The 25887-nt window shown below is 42.1% G+C and overlaps 1 protein-coding gene across 13 annotated transcripts in view; it reads left to right on the top strand.

Moving 5' to 3' along the window:
- Nucleotides 1-25887, top strand: part of si:ch211-285f17.1 (sickle tail protein homolog) — a 102925-nt gene that overhangs the window by 59471 nt on the left and 17567 nt on the right. For 10 of the 13 annotated variants that reach the window (XM_046372094.1, XM_046372088.1, XM_046372091.1 and 7 more), the window contains exons 2-6: nucleotides 1126-1412; nucleotides 16045-16125; nucleotides 17111-17306; nucleotides 20660-20858; nucleotides 21832-21925. In XM_046372094.1, coding sequence (XP_046228050.1) covers nucleotides 1126-1412; nucleotides 16045-16125; nucleotides 17111-17306; nucleotides 20660-20858; nucleotides 21832-21925 — 857 coding nt within the window. The other 3 variants (XM_046372089.1, XM_046372098.1, XM_046372097.1) reach the window with 3 other exon arrangements.

Below are 25887 nucleotides of genomic sequence, written 5' to 3'. Positions count from 1 at the left end.
ACTGCACTAGTTAAGTCTATGAGATGACCTCTGTCTGAGTCCCAACATGTCTTTGAGAGGCAAACAAGAAATTCCTTTTTCACCTGTGACTCACAACATGCTGGCAAGCTTTTAAAGACGAAAAGGAAAGCCATATTAAAATACCTACCAAATAGTGCCTTGAAATATCTTCCTTCAACTGTTGAAGAGCTGAACTCGGTAAAAGGTCCTTTATTTTCCGCCATTACCCTCTGAAGGGAACACATTATAGCTCTAGCTGCCTGTCTGGAAAACAAGGCAGCAGATCAGGTGGTTTTATTGCTTCTTTCCCTCTGTTTTCACACACGAGCAGCTCTTTTTCTTTGCTGCCATCCGTATTCTCTTCTCCTCTCTCTCAGGCCCTGTTGGTGTGTTCATGTGCCTAAGGAGTGCTGTGTTTTTTTTAATCTCCATGCTGCCCTAAAATCAAATATTCATCTCTAACGTCACATAACATCAAGGGGAACATTTGCCTTTTTTCAAATATGGCTCAGGCTTTCCTAAAAAGTGTGCTTTCTGTCAGAAACATAATTAATGTAGCAGCTAGGACTCTAAGAGCAAACTAGATATCAGTGGAGCAACGTTCTGATAACAGATTGTCTGGATATTGTTTCCAAGATTGTGAATGTATGTTTTCGTGCATTAATCATAATTTTGGCTTTTTTTCTAAAAAGGGAATAACCCTGAACAGCTGTCTGAATTCAGTGTTTTCATCACTAATATTGTGTCTGCCACATTAAATTTTGGATTTATTGCTGAAATGTAAAACAGCGTGAATATGTAATGAACTGGGCCAACTGTGTTTCAGACAACATTTATTTCAGTGTTGCTTCGAGAGAGGATGTTAACATCTGTTTGCATATGAAGTCACTCAGTTTTATTTTTCTTTACTTCCTCGCATGGAAGATGTAAAAAAACAAACAAAAAAAACAGAATAATAGAAGAGCTCATGGTCTCAGTTTTAGGTCTCAGATGGTTGCCCTCACATGCCCTCTTCATGACCTATAGAAGAATAACATACATACACGTACTTGTTGTTGATGTCAAAACATCAGTCCGGCACATGTATTTTGACCCCTTGTCTCTTTGTCCTCTCTGTCACCTCAGAACAAACCAAAAGCAACCTGAAGGTAACCTCCCCAGAGGACGCCGAGCACGTAAGCCGCAGACAGGCCTCACCAAATGGGACAGCCCCCTCAAGAGGGGATGCTAAAGGTAGCCGCACCGTCCCTCGAAGGCACACGTTAGGGGGAGCCCGGGGTTCCCGAGAGATCCTGGCTATGCAGCCCTCAGAGATGGACAAGAAGAGGGAGGCCTTCCTGGAGCATTTGAAACAGAAATACCCCCATCATGCCTCAGCAATCATGGGCCACCAGGAGAGGCTGCGAGAACAGGTCAGTGGGTTGACAGAGGCCTGGTCTGCGTTCGCTGTTTGGGCTCACGTTCTTCATGAGGATAATCTGAGTTATACGTTTATTGTCTTGTTTATTTCGTTTAAGAGATTAGAAGAAAATTAAAGCTGTAATAATCTGTGTATTAAACATAGATCATATAACTTAGTGTGAAATCACAGAGCAGCAACAAAAGGTTGACAGAAAAAAGTAGCATCCAGCTGGTGAACTGTGCAGACCAGAAACACAACTAGACAAAATAAATGTTTTTCCACGTCCACTCCACCTATGATGTTACATCAACTTTGTGATGTGATGATATGTTCAAGGTTGCAGTTCCAACTTAAGGCCACCTGAAGCGACATGTTTTTACCATATTGACCTTGTAATTCAGTTTAATATTCAAGATTAGACAGATGGAAAATGATGTTAATTAGTGAGTCTAGCTAGTTGTTTCTGGTCTTTGCTAAGCTAAGGGTTGCTGGCACCACCTCCATGTTGTAGGCCTGCATAAAGGGTATAATTTTTTTTTCTGAAAAATTATGTTGGACTAATTCTTTAACATGACAACAAAGATAAAAGAGAGATTACAGTGTTTCAGATTCCCACATAAATAATTCTGTTCGTGTAGCCTAGAATGACATGAAACTGCTTTTGTCTTGTCCACTCTTGGAGTAACAGGTATTTTTATTTTCCTTTGCAGACTGAGGCAACAGTGCAACTGCAAAACTATTTCCTCCTCTCTTTTTTTGCCTCAGGTTAAATGTGAAGTCTATCCTATAAATCTGCCTGTCACGTTTCCCTTCCACCGCTGCTTAGTGAGGTGGTGTTTTTGTGAAAAGTGGAGTCGAAAACAGGAACCACTAGCGGTTTGAATTGTACATGATTGACTTTCGTGCAGCTTCAGACTGGACTGTGTACAGTATGATGTATAAATAAGCCAGTGCATGTCTCAGTGTTGTTTTGGAGCTTTTACTGTTCACAAAAGTCTCCCCATGCCTCAGTGTCTTGAAGTCATGTAAGTGGATGGGGGAGGACGACGCAGAGTCACTATAGGTGGACACATGGCTCACCTGGTCATTGTCTGTTTGCTTGCTTGGGGTCAAAGGAGACAAAAGGGAGGGGCAAGCTGGCTTTTGTAGCCAAAACAATAGAGGTAATGGTGAGACTGGCACCGAGCCACAGGGGAGCTTCAGGCATTGTGAAAGAGGGATTTTGTGTGCTGTTTTCAGCCTATACAGCCTGCACACATGCAAAGTAAACACTTTCCATAAGGTGCTGCTTCAGTCCACTGCACTGGATCATGAACTCTGGGGAATTTGCATAGGTAATATGGGGTAATGGCGTTATGTTACACCAAACCTATCAGCTTGGTAACGTGTGTGTCACATGTCCACGTGTATTATTTCATCAATCTATGAGCATGTGCACTTATTAGCCACTGCGCCGGAAAACGGAGGAGAGAGGGTGTTGTGTAATGTTGCTAGTCAGACAGGTAAGTTCAGCCCGGACCGGGGTGGAGTCAGAGTTGCCATAGTGACTGATGATGTCACCGCTGGAGGGGCTCAATTTACTTGTAGGTGCCTGCTTGAGCGAACTGGCTGGCTGCGTGAGAGAGAGAGAGAGAGAGAGAGAGAGAGAGAGAGAGAGAGAGAGAGAGAGAGAGAGTGTGAGACCGAGAGAGTAAGTGCAGGAACGCTGCTCTGCAGAACAGGCGATGGATCTGAAAAGTGTCTGCAGGCATGGCTCCCTGTACGTGAAGCCCGCAGAGGAATAAATAAAACAAATATAATAACGTCAAACTAGACGGATTTAAGTGGGCACATCGGCACCTCCAGCTCGGGCAGAGGCAGAAAAGGTAGGGCAGTACCGGACCATTTTCTACTCTTTTATTCGGTAGTGCGTACAGTCCATAGCATTATGTTCCATTGTGAGTACCACTAAACAAATGCGGTTTTTTGCGCTTTAAAGAAAAGTGCAGCACGTCCGTGAGTGTTTGTGCTGCGGCAGACGAGAGCGCACAGCAGCGGGCTGTCAGGTGCTGCAAACTTTAATGCAAAACTTGGTGCGAGAGGCGCGGGGGAGAGAAAAGTCACCGAAAAACATTTCAGGGCAGCGCCGTGAGGTTATCATCAATAAATCATCCACAAGGTGCAATCACGTAAAGTTCCTTATAATCGCATCGAGATGGCAATTCTGGATCCATAATTGTAAAGCAAATTATCCATCGTGAGCCGAAGTTAAGGGTTCTATCATAACAGCATGCTCTAACTTGCTAGTGGTTACAACCATGGAGACAGTTGGTAATAACTCACTGCACGTTGTTTTGCAGTGGCGTAATCGTACAGTTGAGGGTTGTGTGAGGATTTTGTGAGTGCTTTTATATTTCTTCATTTGTGTTCTGGTGTGATCCAGATTGACTTTTACAACCTGTCTGTCAGATGGACCCTCTTTCTGTTTTTGCACTCACTCAGGTTTGCTTGTCCCTTGAATGAGTAGCCATTATGTTGCCTTTTAGCCTTTTATGTGTCCAAGATCAATTTGTTTGCTGTCAGTCATCTTCTGTGTATACACGGAGACTGTGTTCTTTTACTTGTATATGAAGTTGTGTAGAAAATAAAGTTTCGGGTCATTCTAGGGTCATGGAGCTTTTAGTCTGGAAGTTACTGTCCTTGTTAGCACAGGATTATCTGTCAGTGCCTTCCTATTGGTAGAGTTAGTGTAAATACGTTTTATGAAATGCAATGAAATACGACAAGAGAGATAGAGTCTTATCTGTTGGCATCTGCTGATCGTCAGTTTGTGTGTCATGACACTTTTCTTTTGACTTTTGAATGAAACTCGCATGTTATTTGGATGTTGGGAGCAAGTTTTGAGTGGTGATTAAATAAATCATGTTAAGGAAGAAAATAGATGAGTGTCACAAAACTGATAAAAATCTGTGAAAATAAGAAATAAGACTGCATTTGTCATAATCTAATCCAGGATATCAAGAGGAACGCAGTCATTTATATATACAGCAGAAAATGAAGACAAAATTGACAGGTTTATTGAAGCGTTTGTCATTTGGTGTCCTGGGAAGAGATAATTATTCTGCTTTGAGGAGGAACAGCGAGACAACAAGTGCAGTGGCTGTGAAATCAGTGATAGATAGTGTGGGAAAACTTCTCACACTGACGTGAAAGTGCCGACCATACAGGAAAGACAACATCAGTGGCATCCGTGCATGCTTCAGAGGTGAGAGAGAATTGTCTCCGGAGGTTTGAGTTACAAAGCTGGAGATTTATCAAGGTCAAGCGGAGGTTGGGAAGATGATATCGCTTTAGTCTGAATAGTGGATGACCCCACTCCGCCCAGCATGACAGCGCGCACACACACACACACACACACACACACGCTCACTGACTTATATCCTTAAATAAGGTACCCCTCAGTTCTTCCTTCATCTCCGTCTGTGATCCTTAAACCTGCAACAAAGGCTAGTGGTTTAATTTCCTCCATTCCTCATCAGCCCTGCAAGGACCTGGATCCCACCCAAGGGAGATGAGATAATATCCCATTGGCCTGACCGCCACCCATCCTCTCACCTCTCTCTCTCTCTCTCTCTCTCTCTCTGCCCAGGGGCCTTGACGAGCACAAACTGAGCCGCTTGACCGATCACAGCTACGCTTGCACACACCAAACTCCCCTCCTTCCGCCTGTGTGTCAGTGTCTGTGTGTGATGAGCTGTGACTTGCTAGGCCAACGGTTTCTGTGCACGGTGGAGCGGCCATGTTAGACCGCTCCACCGTGCACACACAGCTGTGGGCAGCAGACAGACAGGCGGACAGACAGGTCTGTCACCCCCAAGCTGTGATAATCCACTGACTGACGAGGGCGCAGATTATGGTAACAGTGTGCGTGTCAGGATGAGCAATTTGTTTTCCCTTGCAATGTTTGACAGGTGCTCACGGTGTGGTTCACCAACACTTTGAGGTTCAGTGTGTAAGTGGGCTGTGTTGGAAAAAGGTGATGTCAGGTATTCCTATGCACTATTTAGAGTTGAGCAGTACAAGAACTTTTCATTCAGGTCTTGGATCACCAAATACTGTCAGTCAAGAAATATTCCAAATCTGCAGGGTTGAACCATTTTATACCTGATGGAACAGGTGTGTGTCTTCTGTTTACTCCAGACCTTTTAACTAAATGTGTAGTTTTTGGTGACTTGTCACAAAATGGGTGTCTATTGTAGCTTCGGTCTTGCAGTACATTGTGCATTGGTTATCGCTGGTGGCCCATGGTGGTACTGTATCGGGTTTAGGTTCAAATTTCCATCTCCCTATAAGAACAGTATGCAGCTCCATTCATTTCCAGTTATATTTTATGTACAAACATACAGATTCTCTCTGAATTTGTTTGCTCAGAGTGAGTGTGTTGTGGTCAGCAGAAACAAAGATTACCAACAAGCAATGGCAAAAGTCTGTGTATAGCTTATGGTATCAAAAAATCTCAAAATGTTACTCGATGGTGTGCTGTTGACCTTTATTGCCCATCAAAGTCAAACTGAACCACCATGTTTTCCCTTGCCAAATTGGAACTTAGAAAATGTCAGAGCTATAGACAGAAATGTTTACATGACGGTGAACTATTTTGCATTGTAATGCTTTCTGAAATAGACTGTAGTAGTCGCTTCATCAAATAGACATGTCACAAATGTTTTTCTAATTTGATCCCCTGAGAAGAGGACAAGAAAAAAAAACTTTTCAAAGGGAAAAAAGAAAATTGGAAGAAGCCTTGGAGAAGGATCACACAAGAAGAGATCCCTTTTCAGAGCTACCAGTTTTGGCAGCAATTCAGAAGCAGATCGGTGATATAGATGAAGCATGGAAAAATGCTGCATTTAGACAATGCTGCAACATCAATAAAATGGCGGGGTGCACAATATCTGCTCCCTCCCACCAATTCATGTTGAACAAGGCCACATAAATACCACTCATTTGTCATTATGGACAGTGTATGCACTGTAAACTCTCCCTCTGAGTCTTTTTGAGGCATTGCAACATTTGGCCAGTCCCACACATACTTCTCTCTGTGGGCTCCTGGCCTTGCTACACTCTTGCTCCTCAGAACCAAGGTTGGCCAGATAACACTGGCTCAGAGCATACATCAACTCCCGGCAAGAGATCTGCCCATGATCAGAGAAGAAAAGACTAGGGAGGGAGTCTTGGGGGGGAGTATTCCTGTTTTTAACTAAACTGCACAAAGAAAAATGATCATTCTTTGTCTTCTGTGCGCAAAACAGCATTCCTGCTATGATTAGAGTAATCTAAGGGTTAACAGAAATGATCTGGTAAGCAAACATGCAGATTATTGCATACTGAAACATTTATACTCAAGTGATAGTGTCACAAAACACCTCTTTTCTGGTAGCCGTTATTGCACCTTGTGTCTGAAATCACACAATCAGACACTGTGTGCACTAGGTCTGCAGCAAAACATCTGTTTTTAATCATCGCACCTCCTTCGCTGGCCGTGGGGGGCAGGAGGCGGACTGTTTTTAATAGCAACTGCCACCTCTGCCTGAAGTGACACCTTGAGAGCTACCTTGTGCAACACAAACAAGAACCACAAGGTTAATGACGGGCATACATTGACCTACCAGTTAGGGAGGGGGTTTGAGGGGTGCAGCACCCCAGCTGAGAGGACAAGTGGCCCGTTGAGTGGCGCCAAGGCTGCGTCTAATCCTGAGTGTCGTGGGACGGGGTTAAGCCGCTCTGACAGAAGGCACTGATGGACCTGCCTCTGATCGCTGGTGATAATGAGTCAAGCCAGACAGAATTTTACACACCGTCTCAAACGCAACGCCAGTGTGTTAATCAGACCAGCTAATCAGGTCTGAGCTCTTTTCAGTGTATTATTCTGTATCATAACACAGCTGCATTAGCCCAGGCTGAAGCCAACAACAAGTCAGTGTTGTCTTCATGGCTTCAGGTACTCATTATGAGTATCGGAAAAAGTTTAGATTTTGCAGAGAGTAGAGGTGACGCAATTAAGACCATTTGCTGTATTTATTTGTTATTAGATGCAAACCAGCAGCAAGTCTCACGTCCGTGGCAGTGAGCTTTTAACGATCCCCCATACGAACTGCCTTTTGTATCTACTCGCACCCCTACATCGAGCACATTCAAAAGCAGGTTAAAAACTTTACTTTTCACAACTGTATATATTTTGTATATTTTGACATTTGTATATTCTGCACTGTTGCAGTATTTATCTTCTGCTCTGGCACTTCTATGATTGTGTTTCCACTGCATTGTACTGTATTGTTGTCTCGCTAACTTTTAACCAAATAAACCTTTGCAGTGCAGAGAATGCAAACAGGTGGTGACATTTTTCAACAAAGGACACATTTATTATATGATATTAATGGTTACTGTTAACTTCCAATTTGCAGTACTGAATACAGCATTAATGGATTAACTGAGCATTGGTCGGAGGAAAAAAACACAGTGGAGGTTTTAATCTATTCATGTTTTGGCTGAAGATGATGTGGTACATGACACGACAAGAAAAAGCGTGAACATCAGTATTTACACCAACTAAAAACGGGATTAGTTTCATTGTCATTATAATATGCTGTAAGTTCTCCACCCTTAAATGTCATGTGTTTCCCAGATGTATTTACCAGTTTGGTCGGTCATTTATGTTTCCTTGGTTTCCTTGGAGCAGTGGGTTAATGGCACCTTGCCATCCTTTCCGTCCTTTGATGGCACCAGTGATCTGTTTTTGTCTGTCATGATGCTAGTCATTAAGACTAGATTTAGAAACTAAGTGACTCAGGCCTCGAGTCCACTTAGGTGTTTTGTTTTGTTTTTTTTCTGGCAGACACCTCCTGGCACGGAGCTTATGTGTTGAGAGAAAAAAATGCTACATGTTGGTTTTGATTGGCATTAGCTTGGTATGTTGACTACACAGAACAACAAGCTTACAACTGGTGAGGTGTTAAAAGCACAAAGCTCAACATTCAGTGTGACGCTCGGTCGACCACGTGCTGCTCTCTCCTTGTTGGAAACAACTGAATAAAGGCATCTACACCATGTATTTGTGGTTCTGATGTTTAACATGATCTCTCTTCAGTCATAGCAGCCATATGCAAATTTTAAAATCGTTCATTTTGATGGACTGCCATGACTTTAATATTTTTTTATGCATTTGCAAAGAGATTTTCTTGACCACTAGAGTCAAATGGGCTGCAAGCAAAAGGGGTGTTTCTCCCTTTTGCTTTTCACTATCTGTACCTGTGCTTTGCAAGTCTTTGCATGCAGCCCAACATCTGGACTCCACCTTGGGCCAAAGGTATAAACCAAACTTCAAAAGGCAAAGAAGAAACAGAGGTACACCAGGATGATTTCACTACTGACAGGACCAGCTCCAAGCATCTGGCTCAGACCTTATTTTGATCTCTCGTGCTTTATTTCCAGTGGAACATGAAGGGGTGCAGTGTGGGTGTGGGAATATAGGAAAGCATGGCAGCAACTTGGCTCAAAGTCACAAGAATTGCTTTTCTAAATGTTTATAATACATTTCCCACAGATAGAATGGCGACAAGTTTTTCTTTTAGTAAACAAGATGACACAGATGATTGGGAACACCTGGACTATGAGTGAGTATACAGTGAGAAAGTATATATTGCAGGCATCGGCAGCTAATGGAATCAGTAATAAATTAAACTATTTGACAGAAGCGAAGCATGTGCGGCAGTTAATCATAGCACCTCCTCCTCAGGATGACACCATAATTTGCTTGAACTGTACCTCATGTTTTACATATTCAAGCGTTCACGTTATGTCCATGTAGCTCGGCTCTTGCAACTTTTTGCTGAAGCCTTTTTACACCTTGCATTTGGTGTTAACATGGTGGCTAACAAAAGAAATCAGTCACGATCCTTTTTAGCTCAGTGCAGGGAAAACCTGGTGGTGATTTAGCACCTTAAGCACCAATGGGTGCTGTTGTTTATTGACAGTGAGAGCAGGAGTTTCACGCTTTATCACATATGGTTGACTGAGTCATCTAGAGCCGAGAGCTCAGGACTGTGTGTGCATGCCTGTGTGTGTGTGTGTGTGTGTTTGAGCAGTGTTCCTTATTGTGTTTCTCGGAGGTCAAAAACAGGTCACTTGGATAGAAGTGGATGATAAGCAAAATGCATGTTTCTACAAGTGAGCGAGAGGAAAAAAAACACTGGATAGTGATAAAAATAAGCGTGACAGATAAGCACAGAGAGTTTAGAATAAACTGTAGCTGACAGTGTTTACATGACAGTGACGTGTAGTGGATCATGTTTTCAGGAAATACAGAGACCCTGGATGCAGTCCTGTCAAGCTTAATTAAAACTTGGCTCTTTTTGTACACACACGCACACACAGACAGAAACTCTCCTCTGAGGGAGTGGGTGTAATAAATCTCAGGCCCAGTGCAGGAACCTGTGTGGTCCTCGGTGACTTGTTAATTAGGCATGAATAGCAAAGCCATTATCAAGGCTGGTCTCATGGGACGAAAAGGAGACTTGACACTTGACAAAATACGCAGATTTAAAACCAGCCCAGAGTTCCAATACACTGTTAGCGGATAAAGGTGCAAAAAATTTTGTTTAGCCTCACCAGTACTAGAATTAAGCCCCTTTGATTAGTTAGTTAGATTATGTGTGCATTTATGTGTGTGCAAAATGATTTAGAAATTTCAGGACTCCGATTTCTCTTCAGAGAAGAAAGCCCTCTTTGTACCGGTGACCAGGCTCAGAGCCGCACACACACGTAGATATATATCCAAAGAAGCTCAAATTAGGCCTTGAAGGTCTCTTATTTTCCCTCAGGAGAGACGCTCTCTGGGGACAGACCAGGTTCATGTGAGGATATGACAAATAAATGGGCCTACCGAAATATGAACATGTCTTTGTCCACTGTGTATATATGAATGGGTGTTCTCCTTGTGTTTCACTATAAAGGGATCCTGTGTTTTTGTGAGAGCTGATCAAACATTTATAGCATTACTCTGGGATGCTGTAAGTTTTCCGTGGTAAACTCTGTCTTGTTCTTGATTAAGTGATAATAAAGAACAAGTCTAGACAGATTACGGCTCTGCAGTGCTGTCAGCAAATAACTTCAATGAATTTCTTTTCTAAGAGAGACAGTGAACGAGAAAGGGGTGAGAGACTTAATGCGTGCACACTCGTAGGTGTGTGCAAATCATTGCGTGCACAACTCGTAAATGATCTGCCAGTCTTGGTCTAAGTCTGAACCTGTAATCTTATGTTACATCTTCTTACTTGAATGTGTGACTGAAACCACAACACAACACCTTGTCAACAAAACATTGTATACTATAACACAAATGTTCCTTCCTGTTGTGGTTGCAACATTCATGATCATATAATTTGGTCAGAAAGGGATATTTCAGAATCTTGACCATGCATACCTGCGCTTTGGTATTTGGATGTGTGATTATGTGTCTGTGAATTGGAATGCTGAGAGTGTGTGTGTTCTATAGGATGAGGGTCTGCTGTGTATATCTTGCACAGGCTGACAGGATCCCTGAAGGTGGAAGTTGGTCTTATCTCCTCAGGACACAAGTGTCATCTCTCTGTCTTCAGCCACAGCCTTAGGGTAGTGAGATGGAAGGTGAGATTGGACATGGGGATTAGTGTTGGAGCTGCTTTTTTAAGATAAAATGTTGTTTTTTTTTCTTTAATGGAAACTTTATGGAGTTTAAAGCTGTTTCAGGGATCAGATTTTAAACTCATAAGCTGCTGGGATAGAAAGAAGTTAGAAATATTTGAACGTCATGATTCGTGCAGGTGTCCCTCGCTCTCGAACACAGTCTCTGTCTCACACAGTCTGCAAAAAAGCAGACATACAAACAATGACTTTCCCCCCGATGTCCAGTGGGTGTGGATTGTGTTTGCGTGTGTGTGTGTGTGTGTTTGTATTGCGTTGTTTTATAGGTTGGGATGTGGGGTGGTGTGTGCATTAGGATGAAGGGGCATCCGCTGTAAGGTTGGGCAGAAAGGGAAGGGAGCAGGACAGGGCAGTTGTGCAGAGCAAGTGTTACAAGAGCTGAAATAACAGTGGAGGAAGAGACGGTTTCCCTTAGACAAGGGAGTTTCCAGTTTTTCATGGAAGTCATTGCTGGAAGGAGATCGCCGCTTGTCTGAGATGGTAAAATACTGAACTTACTCTTTTCTAAGATAATTTAGAACGTGATTTTGTTGCTTAAAAAGTTAAATTAAACACAACTTAAGTATCAATAGAGGCTATTGAAATAATTCTGCTTTCATATTTGACCTTACAGAATCAAGACAGTGATTTCTAGGTCACAAGCTTCCATTGGATATATCTGATGTTTACTCAGAGTTGACTTTTGTAACCGCTCATTCAGAGGCGGGCGCGGATGTCTGCTGGTGATAACCGCGACTAACTCTTGTATGCGTGAGTGGATGAAATCAATTGGACGTTGTAGCTCAGTCACTGGAAATGTCAAAAGTGGTGGAAGAGATAGTCATCTTGCCTCCTCCCCACTGTACTGTGGGGGTCTGCTGTATTGTGTCTGCTGTGATCACGTTCTTCATTTGCAATCTGACAGATCTGCCCGATTATGTTTCACTTGCCAATGAGGTGGTAACAGTTCACGTTATTGTTTTGCCTATGCATTTCTGCCAAATGTGGTTTGTTCATTGTAAGCTTGTAGACGGCGGGTGTTGAACCGCCACGTCTGCACGCAGCTTCACCTTCACTGTCTGCTTTGACTGTGGATACTATAAAGTCATCTCCCTTTAACACACCAATTAACAAGCGAGCCCATCTCTGAAAGGTCATCTGGGGATTTGGATGAAGGGATTAGAAGAGGAATGCATCAGAGGAGGGAGGGAGAGAGGGATGTAGTGGCAATGAATGGGAATGGATGACTAGGGGATTTTGGTATAATGTCATTAAGGCTAAGGGAGACAAAGGATGATGGTCTGACCACAGACAGCATACGGACGGAGCGCTGACTGGTTGATTGACAGGAGCTTTATGCTTCAAAGTTGAGCAGAACTGCTGTGGCACTCAGTTTTACACTCGCACAGGTGTTTTTAATCAAGCCCTGTGGGTTATTTTTGTGGAAAAACCTTTTAGACTAAAAGGGAGGACAGTACTGATTCAGTGTTTTGCACAAGGGCACAAATACTAAAAGCATCTTACACCAATTTGACACCACGTCAGCCAGACAGACGCAATGCTGTCAGTGAATAAAAGTGTCACAACAGAATGAGACAAGTTAAGGAAGGGGTTAAAAGTCTGCTGAGCCCCCATCCTCTGTTTATATGTTTGTTATACCGACCAGACCAGGTAATTACATTTAGTTCTATTTCCGCTCCCCAGAGCAAGGGCCAAATTAGCATCTTAAGTGGAAGGCTGTGTTCATAGCACTGGAGGTTCTGTTTAAAGCCACACAAACTTCCACCTCCACTCTCATGTTTGCATTCTTTCATATCTTGAAAGACAATATAGAATGAGCAAATGGAACCTGTTTCTCTAGTTGCCTATGTCTGTGTTTACTCTGTTTGCCTGAGTGAGAGAGGATGCATGAATGCACTCTCTTGCTGTGGGATCCCGATAGTGGCTGTAGTTGTTGAGAGATATTCAGCTACATAAAAGTTGTCTTTTTCTTCTGTGCCTGACTTGTGAAACTTCGACGACGTGATTGCCTGAGATGTCAGGTAAATGCCCTCTTATTTTAAAAGTGAAATCCAGGCTATGTTATGAGAAACCCCATCTATGATGATTAGTCTATATAAGAAAGTAGGTACCAATCAGTGGGCTTTGTGTAGGCTGGCAGCAGGTGCAATGCATGACGCTCTGGCAGTTTTCAACACTATGTCTGTACTTAAAACTTCATGAGTGACACTGCAGGCGCCCGGTGTTATTTCAATTTTAATCGCTGCATCTCGGCTCCGCATGTCATTCTGTCTGTCAGGAGCTAAGACAGGGGCCGCATGACTTAAGATAATCTGTTCCACTTGGTTAAATCATGCAACTTTGTCACTTCAGTTTGAAAAAGCTTTAAAATATTCAAGACAGGCGATGGGTAGCAATGAAAGGCACCTGTATTGTACATGCAAAGCTCACAAGGTGCAGATACAGTGAGAAGTGACATGTTGGCATTGTACTGCCCACAATAGCACTCACCTGTAAAATTTCAATATTACATTTATGTTGTTTTTAATTCAGACTGACACAAACACGGACCTGAGCTTTCTTTGTAATGACATCATGCTGTTTGTCAGACCACTGTTGCATAAACGTTTTCAGGATGTCCTGGGTTCGGGTCAGATTTTCTGGAACAATGGCCTGACTCACTCATGCACGCACTCCGTCTCTCTTTGTATCCCTCTTTCTCACTCTTTCAAACTCACACACAGCACGCATACAACACACATTTGAGCCCCTTACTATCTTTATTCCTGTGCAAGTTGCTCGCCTAATCGTTGCTTGTTCACATGACATTACATTTCACATCAATTTTAAAACAAAAAGCTGCTGCAAGCAATGTTCAAGACAGAGACTTTAATGTCGTACCTTTGTGAGCTAATGCCTGACGGCCAACACGAGCAGTTCGATGAGGCAAATGCCATTGTTATTTCTAGACTTGCTCTGACATATTCAAATCATCATGAGTATTTGACACGGGTCTTAAAATAACAAACCACTGACATCGGCCACGAGCGCCTCGCAACCCACCATCTTTGCAGTGCAGACATTTTGTGATTCCTTTGACACTTTCAAATCTGTTTTCAAGACACGTTCCTTCTGAAGCTGCTCTTTTCATGACTTTCAAACTTGTCATATTCCTGTGTATAAGCTAATGTTTCACAGTTTCACATTCATCATAGCTGTCAGAGCAAATGTGGCATACAGAGGGAGTCGCTGCTGAAAAGGCAGAATCACAGGCCGCGTGGTTTTGACTGAAGCGGGGGAAAGTCACTGGTGTGGAATGTACTGTAGGTGTGAGCGGGTTGAAGCAGATTTTTTACCGTGCTAATCAGTGGTTGGCCTGCGGTTTTCACATTGGGACCCAAAAGCGGGAAGTGGTTTTAACCATGACAGGAAGTGGCTGTGCGCAACCGCTGTCAGAATGATGATTTCTGCGTGCACGAGAAAAAGGCAGGGACGGAGACAGAGGAGTTCATCTGGGCTAAACTGTTGACCTTTTGAGGGGACACCTCATTTGTCAGATGTGGACTGGTGTGGAGTGGTTTAGCTTAATTACTCCCCTTTCCACAGGGATACAGAAGGTCTCATTTGCAATTTTCTCCACTTTTATATGTGACCGCTTTCGCTTTTGCTCCTGTGCAATTCTCCCTGTGCTGTCACATAGTGTCTATTGTAATATTTTCCTGAGCTTTGGGAAAAGTTGAAAAGAACTGTTTTAATTAGCATACTTAAAGCAATTTTGTGTAAGTTTTGATAGAGGAAAAAAATGCTTTTAAATTAAACATTTGTGCTTCATGAGCAATAAAATCCCTTTTTCTCAATTCTACACTCTTCGTGGGACTTCTGTAGGTTAGCTTATGGTGGCTAACGTTAGCAAGCTTTAGATATACTGTAATTGATGCACTGGCTCAGTTTATTAGGCTATTGTGTATCTAGTCTCTAGTTGTACAAAATGACAATGTTTTTCAAATGTTTATTTGGCTAACCCTTATGTGATGGCTAAAATAGTCACTGACTTCACTTCACTGTGTTGTTGAATGCAATAAACCCATACAACATGACAGTCAAGTCAACTTTTATACAAGTTAAAGTTTGAACACGGGTTCCTCCTACTCGGCTTTGGTGTTTTAGAAAATGTTGTTCTGCCACAGGACTGCTCCTACGTAATTACTACCTACAGGTGATGGGAGCCAGTGTGATCAACATTCCCATGTGTGACACAGTAGCATATGAGAAGACAGAGGAGCAGTGTGGGAGGGCTGTTTGGACCCTGCAGCATTGAATACACTCATAAATCATTCAGTGTCCAGATTGAATTCCCTGACACACGTCTGGTTTCAGGTGACATGTCAACTCCACATGACCCTTTTGTTTTAAAAAGTGACGATAGTCTTGTATTAACATTATGAGGGCACATCTTTATTCATGTATATTTAATCTCTGGGGGGTGGCAGCCTAAGTGTATTTTAATGGAATTACAGGAGTTGAGTGATGGCTCAGCAGTTTTGCTTGCTGTGAAACTACATCACGTGAATGTTCACACACTCTGATTCAGCAAATATTACACTGCGACCAAGACATGAGGACATACTCTGGGCATATTGTATATTATTGATAATGGCAGTTATTCTAATTGTACAAATTATTAACTGGTGGGGTTTCCGGGATTTCTGTGTCAGTACTCATTAAACTCAAATAAGTTTAAGTGAACTCAATACTCTTTACTGAAAATACTTCCACATCCAGACTTTCCTTTTAGCCACCTTTCTACTTCTCTTGAGAGATTGATTTGTTTCCATGGATCTTCTGTTTTGTTTGATGTCCATTTCTTTCTCCATCTCACCCTCCCACTGGCGTTTCTTAGCCTTTGCTTTTTGTTTTGTCCCTCTCTCCTTCTTTTCTTCCATCAGTCTTTACAGGGCATGCTCTCTTCCCTTCACTCTGAGCTTGACATTCAGAGGTACTTGATGAAAATCCAATTGCCCCACAGAGTTAGTCAGCCTTTTTATCTTATCTGCATCACGCCGTTGTGTTAGTGTATGCGCGTGGCCATGTTTGCATCCTCGCTCACATCTGCTTATTAGAGTGTGTTCCCAACCTTAGTGCCACCGTGTCTCTCTGAGCCTGCCCTGTCTGTGCATGCCAGGTTAAACCAGTTCCGGGCCATGAAAGCTCCCACAAATGTCAACTGCATTTAATATAAAATGCTTTCATTCTTTCAGTCTTTGCGTGTATGTATGTGAGAGAACGAGAGTGTGTGCATGCAGGTGTATTCAAGATAACCTGGTGAACCTGTCCTCGTGTCGTCTAGCTGTATTAGTGTTATATCACCACATACCTGATAGGGAGGAAGAGCATTTCATAAAGAGCCCAGTGTTCACTGACCTCTCAGTTTTAGTCCCACCTCATCCCCGTGGAACAGATACCCTTACTGCTTTCCACAATACCTCAATGGGCTCTAGTCTTGTCACACATTGTTTTATTGTAGTTGTGGCTTGAAGATGCTGCTCAGATTACAAAGTAGTCGACTTATCTTCAAATTTTGATGACACGGGTCTTCATCCTCAGCCATTGGTTTTCAGTGGAATTTCTTACCCGCATTGCAGGTTTCTCTTTGATCTCTTTCAGTGTGTCATCGTGTGAGGTTTTGAACAATTTCACAACTTGTCTAACTTATCTTAACACCTCTCTGCACTTTTGCATGACTGCAGTGTTTTGGTTTATTTTGTTGTTGTGCTGGAGTCGAGCTCAAAGTCAGCATCAAAGGTGCTTTACTTTAGCTCGCCAAATAATGAGTTTAAGCTATTTTCTAACTCCACTGAATGCAAAGTATGCTCGAAACTAATTGCCATATTAGATACATTTACTGTGTCATTTAAAGATGAAAAACTCATGGATGTGCTGTGTCACTTTGTGTACAATGTGTTCATGGTCTCACCCTTAACATGTTATGTTTCCATGTGCCTCAACCTCCAGAGCAGAAGCCCAAAGCACGGCCCCAGTCCACAGCCCGGCGTCTGCGACCAGGTTGACCACATTTCTCTGGCCTCCCTGGAGTCACTGGACACCATGTCTGAGTCGGACACACCCACAGGATTCACTCGTGGCAGCCGGGTTCGTGCTAGCCTTCCCGTGGTGCGATCGACCAATCAGACGAAGGACCGCTCGCTTGGTAAGATGTGTATTAGGCTTTTCAGAACAAGAATCAGAATCAGCTTTACTGGCCAAGTTTGTGTATACAAACAAGGAATTTGACTCCGGTTAGACTTTGCTCTCAAGTACAAAACAAACTCCTAGCAGAAAGAAACATAATATATATACTATGTACAATAAGATAAAGATAAGGAAAAAAAAGTTGATGACAATTCAGTGTGTTAAGAAAATGTCTTTTCTGTATTCGGCTATGTGGCCATTGGTTAACTACTAAATTATTAATCGACTAACATTCTCTCTCAAAGCATTAAAGAAATTATGTCTATTCGAATTGTATAGAGAATAAAGGCCGTATCTCTAATCCTGAATAAAGTTTGTGAGTTGACTGAGTTGACTGACATTAATCCTCTTCAATAACTTGCATTTCGCAGCTCTTTCAGCATAATTTTGGCCCAACTTTAGAACGTCCTGAAACCACACCACGATCTCACTGTGTCACCTTGTCCAAGTCTTTTCCTCTCACTCCATCTATCTTCTCCTCTCTCCCTTCTCTCTCCACCTCAGTTCTGTTTTAATTAGAATTCATTTCCTCTGTAGTGAAAGATTAGCGAATCCATCCACAATATGCCATCGTGTTATTGACAGGATTAGAAATGGGGCGTCTTATCAACACACATGGTGCTTCATTTGCATCCATATGCGGAAACACGGAAAGCTGTGCAGAATTAGGTTGCTGCAATAGAGTGAGAGTGCTGGAAAAAAAAGTGTTAGAACTCCCCAAACAAAGTGTGGAGCCTGTAATTTTTTTTAGTCTTCAAAGGTAGCTCACAATTTAGCCAGGCTTGTACTGCTGGATAATAGCACAGCGTCTGAGAGGCACGCCTTTTGACCGAAGTGAAAATGAATTAAACTATAGGGTGCCGTTTTCCACACTTGTCTGTGCTAGCAGTGCCTCTTGCTTTGCTTGAGAAACAGAAATGCAAAACATGTACAAAAACGCTTTCAGAATTTATGTTTTACCACACATTCATTTGCATTCACACACATGCGTGCAGACTCACATACACACACACACACTCCGTCTTTCTCTCTCTTTCAAAAACATCAGGACAAAGCGTTATGACAGTGGGGGGTTGTGGTGTAATGAAAGGGGAGGAGAGAAAAAGGGGGCACCTCTTAACTACTGTGTCCCTCCCACCGTCTCCCGCACACACACACACACACACGCACACACACAAACACACACTTCACTGGGTCCCAACAGACATCTGGGGCTTCTTCTTGGGGCTTAGCACTGTAGAAGTTGTTGCGTGGTCTTTTCCGGAGCATCATAAGATTCAGCAGACAAAAGGAAATCCCTAAAACCCCTAATGTGAGTATCAGATTTAATCTTGAGTTTGAGATCAAGTGTATTGCATTTCAAGTCATTTATTCTGTGGTCTTATTGTAGTATTAATCTGGGTTTTTTTTTTTTGCTGCATTTCAAACTTCATCATAATATGAATGAATGCAGAATGCTGTTCTTGTGATTACTCTTAGTTTAAAGTTTTGTGTCTCATTGGAGAAATGTGGAGTTTAAAGTTTAAAGCTTCTGCAGTGCTGTGCCCATTTGGTCAGTAAAACCCACTGGCCATTTGCTTCCAATCCTGAGTGAAACCCAGTGCTCAGGAATGTAACACGCCTCTTTGTTAAAAACTGAGCTCTTCAACTTTGTTGCAGCAAATAAATCTGACGTTAAAGAATTCAAAACTCCATAAAGCACGCTCAGTCAATGGCGCTTTGTCATCAAACACATTCACATTAAATGCTAACATCTGGATGAAAACTAGCCCACTGTTAACAAAACAGCTCTCGGGGGGAAGATGAAGTTATTCTGCAAATGGGCGCTTTGTTAACTTATTAGTATGTAGGAACCCAGACGGACCAGAGAGAGCAATGATAGACTCAGCAATTCTATTTCCTGGATTTGCCACTTTTCTGTCTCACTCTGTCTCGTGTAGCATGTAGGATCTTGTATAATATTTCACCAACATCTGGTAGCTTTTAGTGCCCTTTTATGGGGTTACACTGACAAAGAAACATACCCTCTTTCCTTAGAACCAGCTATTATTAATGCACAAATGTAGAAGTAACATAAAAATGTTGTGTATCACAAGTGCTTTGTCTCTGCAGTTCATTAAATTTTACATTAGGTGGAATGACTGGGCTATTCTGATGAAACATGACAACATACCTAGAAGAGAAACACAAACTTACGATTTAACTCAGTTGTTCTTTTTATATAACTTTTGTTGCGACAGATAACTCTTATAAAACTCATTGCTATGCTACTTGGAGCAACAAATTAGAGAACTGAAATAGAAATGTGGGGTTTTTTTTTCCCCCTCTCCCTGGCATTGTTTATACAAGTGCAGTGTGGGCGTTTCCATAAATTTTGCGGGGGAGACATCTGTTTTTCTAAAGCACAGTACAGAAGCCACACCCAGGGTTCAGAGGTTCAGCCTTTGGTCTTTTTGATGCACAACTTGTGCTGTTCCACCCAGAGCGTGCAGCCCTGCTTCTGTCTTTTATTCCTGCCCCAATTCACGTTTTAAATATTGAGTAATTTGTCTGGAATATAGAGCATGCAGTTCTCAAACACAAACAGTCAATTGAACAGGAGTTGAGTGGCAGGTTTAATACGATAATGCATGTGGTCCTGAAAATCTAGCAGGAAAAAACGTGCACCACATCAAAGTTTTTATCAGTTCAAAGGCTCTGATTTCCTTTGGGTAGCAATTGAGGGTAAGCATTCATTAGTTCAATTCAAATGTTAAAAAAAAAAACAACTCCTAACCCACAAACAGTGACTTGAAAGAACAATTAACCTTCTGCATCAGAAACAGAAGAGGAATAATGTATTTTTGTCCATGTCATGTATGTGAAAACTGCAAAAAACTTGCAAATTTGAACCTGGCCAAATATCTGCACTCTTGGGCACTGAGCAGACATGACCAGTCATTGTGATGTCGGCAGAGTGCCAATTGTTTTCACAGGTCAGAAACAGGACAGGAAAAGGTGATTTTTATTCAGATCATGTGTTGGAAATTGTCTCAGCCTTGAGAATATTCTTAGCAATCAGTCACGAACTTTTTTTTAAGTCTGTGCTTACAAACAGCAGGTAAAATCAGTAAGAATAAAATCCCTGCAGTGATTCGTATTGCGAAGATTTTTACTACTGCATGAGGTCTTGTGTTTGAATTAATAGATTAACACTGCAAGGAGGACTGAACTTCTGTTTAGCATCTGGCAAAACAGTGAGAATACAATCTAGGAAAATGAATTGTGAATTGAGTTTACTAAAAACCCTGCTCCCCTGTTTTTTGCCTGCAGGCGTACTGTACCTGCAGTACGGGGACGAGACCAAACAGATCCGCATGCCTAATGAGATCACCAGCATCGACACTGTCAGAGCTCTGTTTGTTAGTGCCTTCCCACAGCAGCTCACCATGAAGATGTTGGAGTCGCCCAGCGTCGCCGTCTACGTCAAAGACGACATGAGGAATATGTACTACGAGCTCTCCGACGTCAGGTGTGTCATAAACATACAGTAGATACAGAATATGGTGTAGATCCCATAAAGTATTTTGTTAACAGGACAGGTCACACTGCTCCATGGTTTCACTCTTTCTCTGAAGGCCCTTTCCTTTCCCACTCCCTGAGCACTTCCTGAATAAACTCGCTCTGATCAGGAAGCGTCGCAAGCCAGGAAAACTTTCCTCTTCCTCTTCCTCTCATGTCAAAACTTAATAGAAATAAAATTATTTGGCGATGAAGCCCCGGGGCAAAAAGTCTCTAATAAACCCAAACAAACTGAAGAGCACTCTCGAGAGACTTTGACAAACTTTCCTGCCAGTTGCTCTGTTCTGTTTTGAGGTCCTTTTATGCTTTTCAGAGTGTAGTTTCCAAAGTATTGTGTACTGAACTCTGTGTATCATTTACAAGCACACATGCTAGCTCACTGGTTTTTCATGTTCCTTGGACCTTCCTGGTTTGGTATTCACCAGCATGTCTTATCAATAATACAACAGACTCTATGTGCCAAAAGAGTATACAGCCCTTTGTTGGAGTGTTTTTCAGGGGGAAAAAAAACTCTTGAAGATATAAGCAACTTTTCCATTTCGTCTCCAGAGTTCCTGCGCTCAATTCAGTGTGTACTTTGTGACTAATAGTTTTATCAGGGCTGTAAAAAAAAGTCTTGTGATTCCACAAGGCAGCGTCCAGTGTGCTACGCTGTAGTGAGCGAGTGAGACCAACCAGGCGAGAAAGAACGGATCTACTTTTCGCATATGTACTGGATGTTTCAGTGCAGTATTAGTAGATGTTTTTATAGACTTTGAAGATTCAGAGGAAATGTCATATAGCAGAGAACTGTCAGAGCCTCTGTCAGGTTATGTACCGTTGGCAGGGCTGCTAAAGAGATCCAGACTGAGCCAGGATCGGCCGTTGTCAGACGGTGATGTCTGGGCTATGTATTTACCATCGGACAATTCTTCTCACTACAGGAACATCACAGATCACTCCTGTCTGAAGGTATACCACAAAGACCCAGCGCAGGCGTTCAGCCATGGGCCAAGACCTGCCAACGGTGATGCCAGGGTGAGTACTCAACTAACACACACACATCCAAATGCAGCAGTCAAAATGATTGTCTCAGTAACAGCTGCAAGATGGCCAGACCTGTTGTGGATAGGACTTTAATAGAATTTTAAGCCCTGCTTCCAATTCAAGTTGTTCTCACATCCTGTTTGCAGTTAAGGGAAGGAATGTCCCCCCTGCCTCTTCTTAATCTGTCTAAAGGGGGGTCTCGTATTGTTCCCCCAGGGGCCTATGGTTTCGACTCGCCTGTATGCTCTGGTGCAGCCCGCTTAAGAGACAACTGGTCTCAAATCTCAGGACTGTTTTCCTTGTTCATTGATTCCCCAATTTCATTCCTAATCTTCCTGTTGTTCTGATTCCATCATGTTTGTTTCCTGTTGATGTAACGAGGTGAAAGCCCCAAAGAGTGGCTTCCTCAAATGTTCCTCCTCAAATCCACCTCTCTAATCCGTCTGACGCTTTATCTAACCTGCTGCTCCTCTCTGCCTGCCATAGATTTCCAGCACCATTGTGATACTGTAAAAATTACATTAACCTTAGCTATAATCCCATTGCCATTTGCTGTATGTTTCACATAAGCGTAAAGTGAAATTGATAAAGTTAAAAGAAAGGACGAGGTAGACATGAATGGTTTAAGAGGTCTCGGTTCAGACGGCATGTTGACTTTGGGGTGCTGCAGAAACTTTTTATTCTCTGCTGGTTCGGCTCACTCTCTGTGATGAGGTCCACCAAGGGAAAGTGATAAATGTCTGATAACAAGGTGAAAATTAAAAAATATAATAGTGCAAATTGCAGGACGGGTTGAAAACATTTTCCTTCTTTTTAACAAAGTTGCCTATTTAGAGACTATGGCACTTAGTGACTCAGCAGAATTTAAAAATATAACTGGTACCGCATGAACTGTAACACATTAAGCAGAGAAGAAAGGCAACTTTTCAAGGGCTGTTGTGCAAACATTGCACAATCCAGAGAAAGGCTGAAGAAGACTGTTGTCATGAATAGTTCTAATGTTTAACTGAGCAGCAATTGACACAGATACCAAGATTTGATTGTGAGGTTTAGAGGCCAGGGTGGTAAATGGCGTAGGACAAGATAAAAAGAAATTAGTTATATGACATTTCCTGCTCAGACACACTCACAAACACAAGCGTTCTATACCCATGTTGTAAGCAGTCTGTCTTTATTCTTGGCAGCTGTGAAGCTCAGACGGAAGATTTTTCTGTTTGCTTTGTTTGCTTTTGAAAGGAATGCTCCAGAGAGACAAACCGTCTTTCCAGTTTTTTTCTTTTATTTCTTCTGCTTTTATTTTGTGGCAACTTCTTTTAGTAGTGGAATGGAAAGTCTGCCACTCAAAGCAAAAGGGTAAATACTGCAACCTAATGAGCTGTACACCTGTTCAAATACTTCTTTGGGTGGGGATGGCGGTGGGGGGTCTTTCACATCTGTTTGGACCATCGAGTGCCTACTTGTCTCAGAGGAATGCCAGACCTCAGATCAAGCTATTGATCAAAGCTTTCTGGCCAGATAGAGCTGCTCACCCTGTCTACCAGTATACAATTGATTTAAGTTGGACAGGTGTGCGTAGTAACTAATAAGTAAGACAATAAGCAGAATATGCAGCAGGCAAGATATCGTCTTGCATTTGAAGCATCTCGTGTCATGTTTCATCAGATGAAAAGGCAGAAAATTTGGAATAGCCCTTCTGCTTTCTTGCATAAGGGGTTGTGCACAAAGCTTTGCTTTCATAGACTAGTCAATAGTGGCTGTCAGAACTGATGTTATGTACACATAGCTGAAGGAAGTATTTTGTAAACAGAGGTTTCTCTCATTGGCTAACCTCTGTTCTCTGAGTAAACCGCCTAAATTAGTATTTGTTCCAAAGCGAAAAATTGAATGTTTGTCTTGTTTTTCCTCAAAATGAACATAAGCAAAAGCAAGCGCCCATGTTTTTTCTTTTCTTATTTTTAACACTGTTATGTTGACAGCAGCGTAGTAAACCCAGCCGTTGAGTCGGATATTTAAATGTTTACACACATCCGGATGACCACCGCAGCAGAGCTTCTCTTTCTCTTCTGAGGCTCTGCATGTTGTGAATCAGTTTAAGAACCTTCTCCAACTCCAACATAGCAAGAGATCAAGACGACTTTGTGCGCTACGAGACACGCTGCCCTCATTATTGGAAGCTTAAAGAGCACAGTGGAAACCGGTCAAACTCAAACCAAATGTTCCTCAAGCCAGCCTTTCGTTCGCCTGACATGGTCGCTCGTGTGTTTGTTTTCTAAGCCTCTACTTTTCTGTTTTGTCTCAAAGCAGTAATTTATAAGCATGTTGTACAGACACATACAGACTGTCTTTATAAAGTCAGGATATTTTAAGGATATTTTAAGAATGGCTAGTCTTTCAAAGGTGTAACATCTGTTTAGGATTGACGAGTGATGCTCTTTTGGCCAAAATTGTTCTTTTAAGGCTGTACTGGAACTGGCAAAGCAGTCAGAGATGTTATTTAGCACAACAGAGAAATTCCCGCGTAAGAGGGCAACTTTCCGTTTTATGTGTGTAGGCACCTTGGATAGTGAAAGTTGTTATGGTTTGATAGACTGCAGTTACGTGGTGCTCCTTAGATGTCCTATTGTAGGTTTTGTTGTTGGGTCATGCTTGTTTCTACCATATTTATGGGCTGCATGTGTTTTCACCGCCAGCAAGTTTCTTTCTCTTTTGTTCCCTTTGTTATCACAGCCAAGCCTGAGCCCTTTGTTGCACTGAGCAGTTGGTTTTTTTTCCAGTTTACACAAACACGTCACACTTGCTTTATTGCTCTCTTCACAGTATTAATCTGTATTGGCACCAGGGAGAAAATAAAGGGATCACCTAAAAAGCACAGTGTCAAAAACTGTACCTGAAGTTTTTGAAAGATCTTTGCATTTTTGATGTGTTTCCTTGTGTAGGCGTTACCCATGAGTCACACCTTGAAGGAACAATAGCTTGTTTGTTTGACAGGAATAGAGACTTAGACATTAAGAAAGATGGACTAGATTCGAACCTGCATGTGACACTCCTCAGCATGGTGTTACCTTCTGCAGCCCAGCATTCAGTTGTGCTTGTTAGCACAGATAAATGTTTACTTTTGTGGATCTCAAGGTGGGAATAAATAGTATATCGTAGGTATATCGTAGTCATGCTTGTAAGTTGTAAAGTTGTTGGCCCAGTTTTCGTTGTTGCCTTTATGATTCAATTCAGTTTATTAAAAGTTACACATATGACACTTTCCAAATGGAGCAGATCTGGACCATAATCTTTAGTGTAATATACACATACCCAACATTCCTCCATGAGCAAGCACTTGACACCATGTTGAGGAAAAACTGCCTTTTGGCAGGACTCTAATGTCAGTTACACAGTGCTGCAGTGTGTGTCTCAAGGTGACGTTAAATAACGTTAGCTAACGTTAGCAACCACGCGGCATTGTGGAAGTAAAATGAAGTGAAGCAAGAAGCAAGTGTATCAAAGTGAGAAAAGGTTTGTTGTGCTGCTTATGAGTTCAGCTTTTGTTTTGTAAAAGTAAAAATGTGTTTTTTCTTCCTTAAGAAGAAATAATAGGAGGATGTTACATGAAGAAATAACACAGTTATATTTACAGAGATACTATCCATACTTCACATAGCAGGTGGCCCATCACGTCAACCATATTTCCTTACACATTTCCGTACACACCGTGTACCTGTAAGACTTTCATCTCAAGGGTCCTTTATAGGTTTTTGGGCTAAAGAACAGCAGTCCAGATTATCCAACTGCTTAAAAACTATGCTGTGACAAATCTTGTGGCAAATTAATCTATTAACTACCTTTGAGCCCTGGAGGTATACATGCTTTTTACACAGACATAGTCTTTTCTCCAAGTGCAAAGTTGAAAGTTGAAAAAGTAAATCAACTTGCCTTTATAAAAAAAGATGTAAAAACTTTCC

Source organism: Scatophagus argus, chromosome 18, assembly GCF_020382885.2.
Source record: "Scatophagus argus isolate fScaArg1 chromosome 18, fScaArg1.pri, whole genome shotgun sequence".
In the NCBI taxonomy this organism is placed as follows: Eukaryota; Metazoa; Chordata; class Actinopteri; family Scatophagidae; genus Scatophagus; species Scatophagus argus.
The sequence above is the reverse complement of the archived record's forward strand: the minus strand, read 5'-3'. Positions and strand labels throughout refer to the sequence as shown.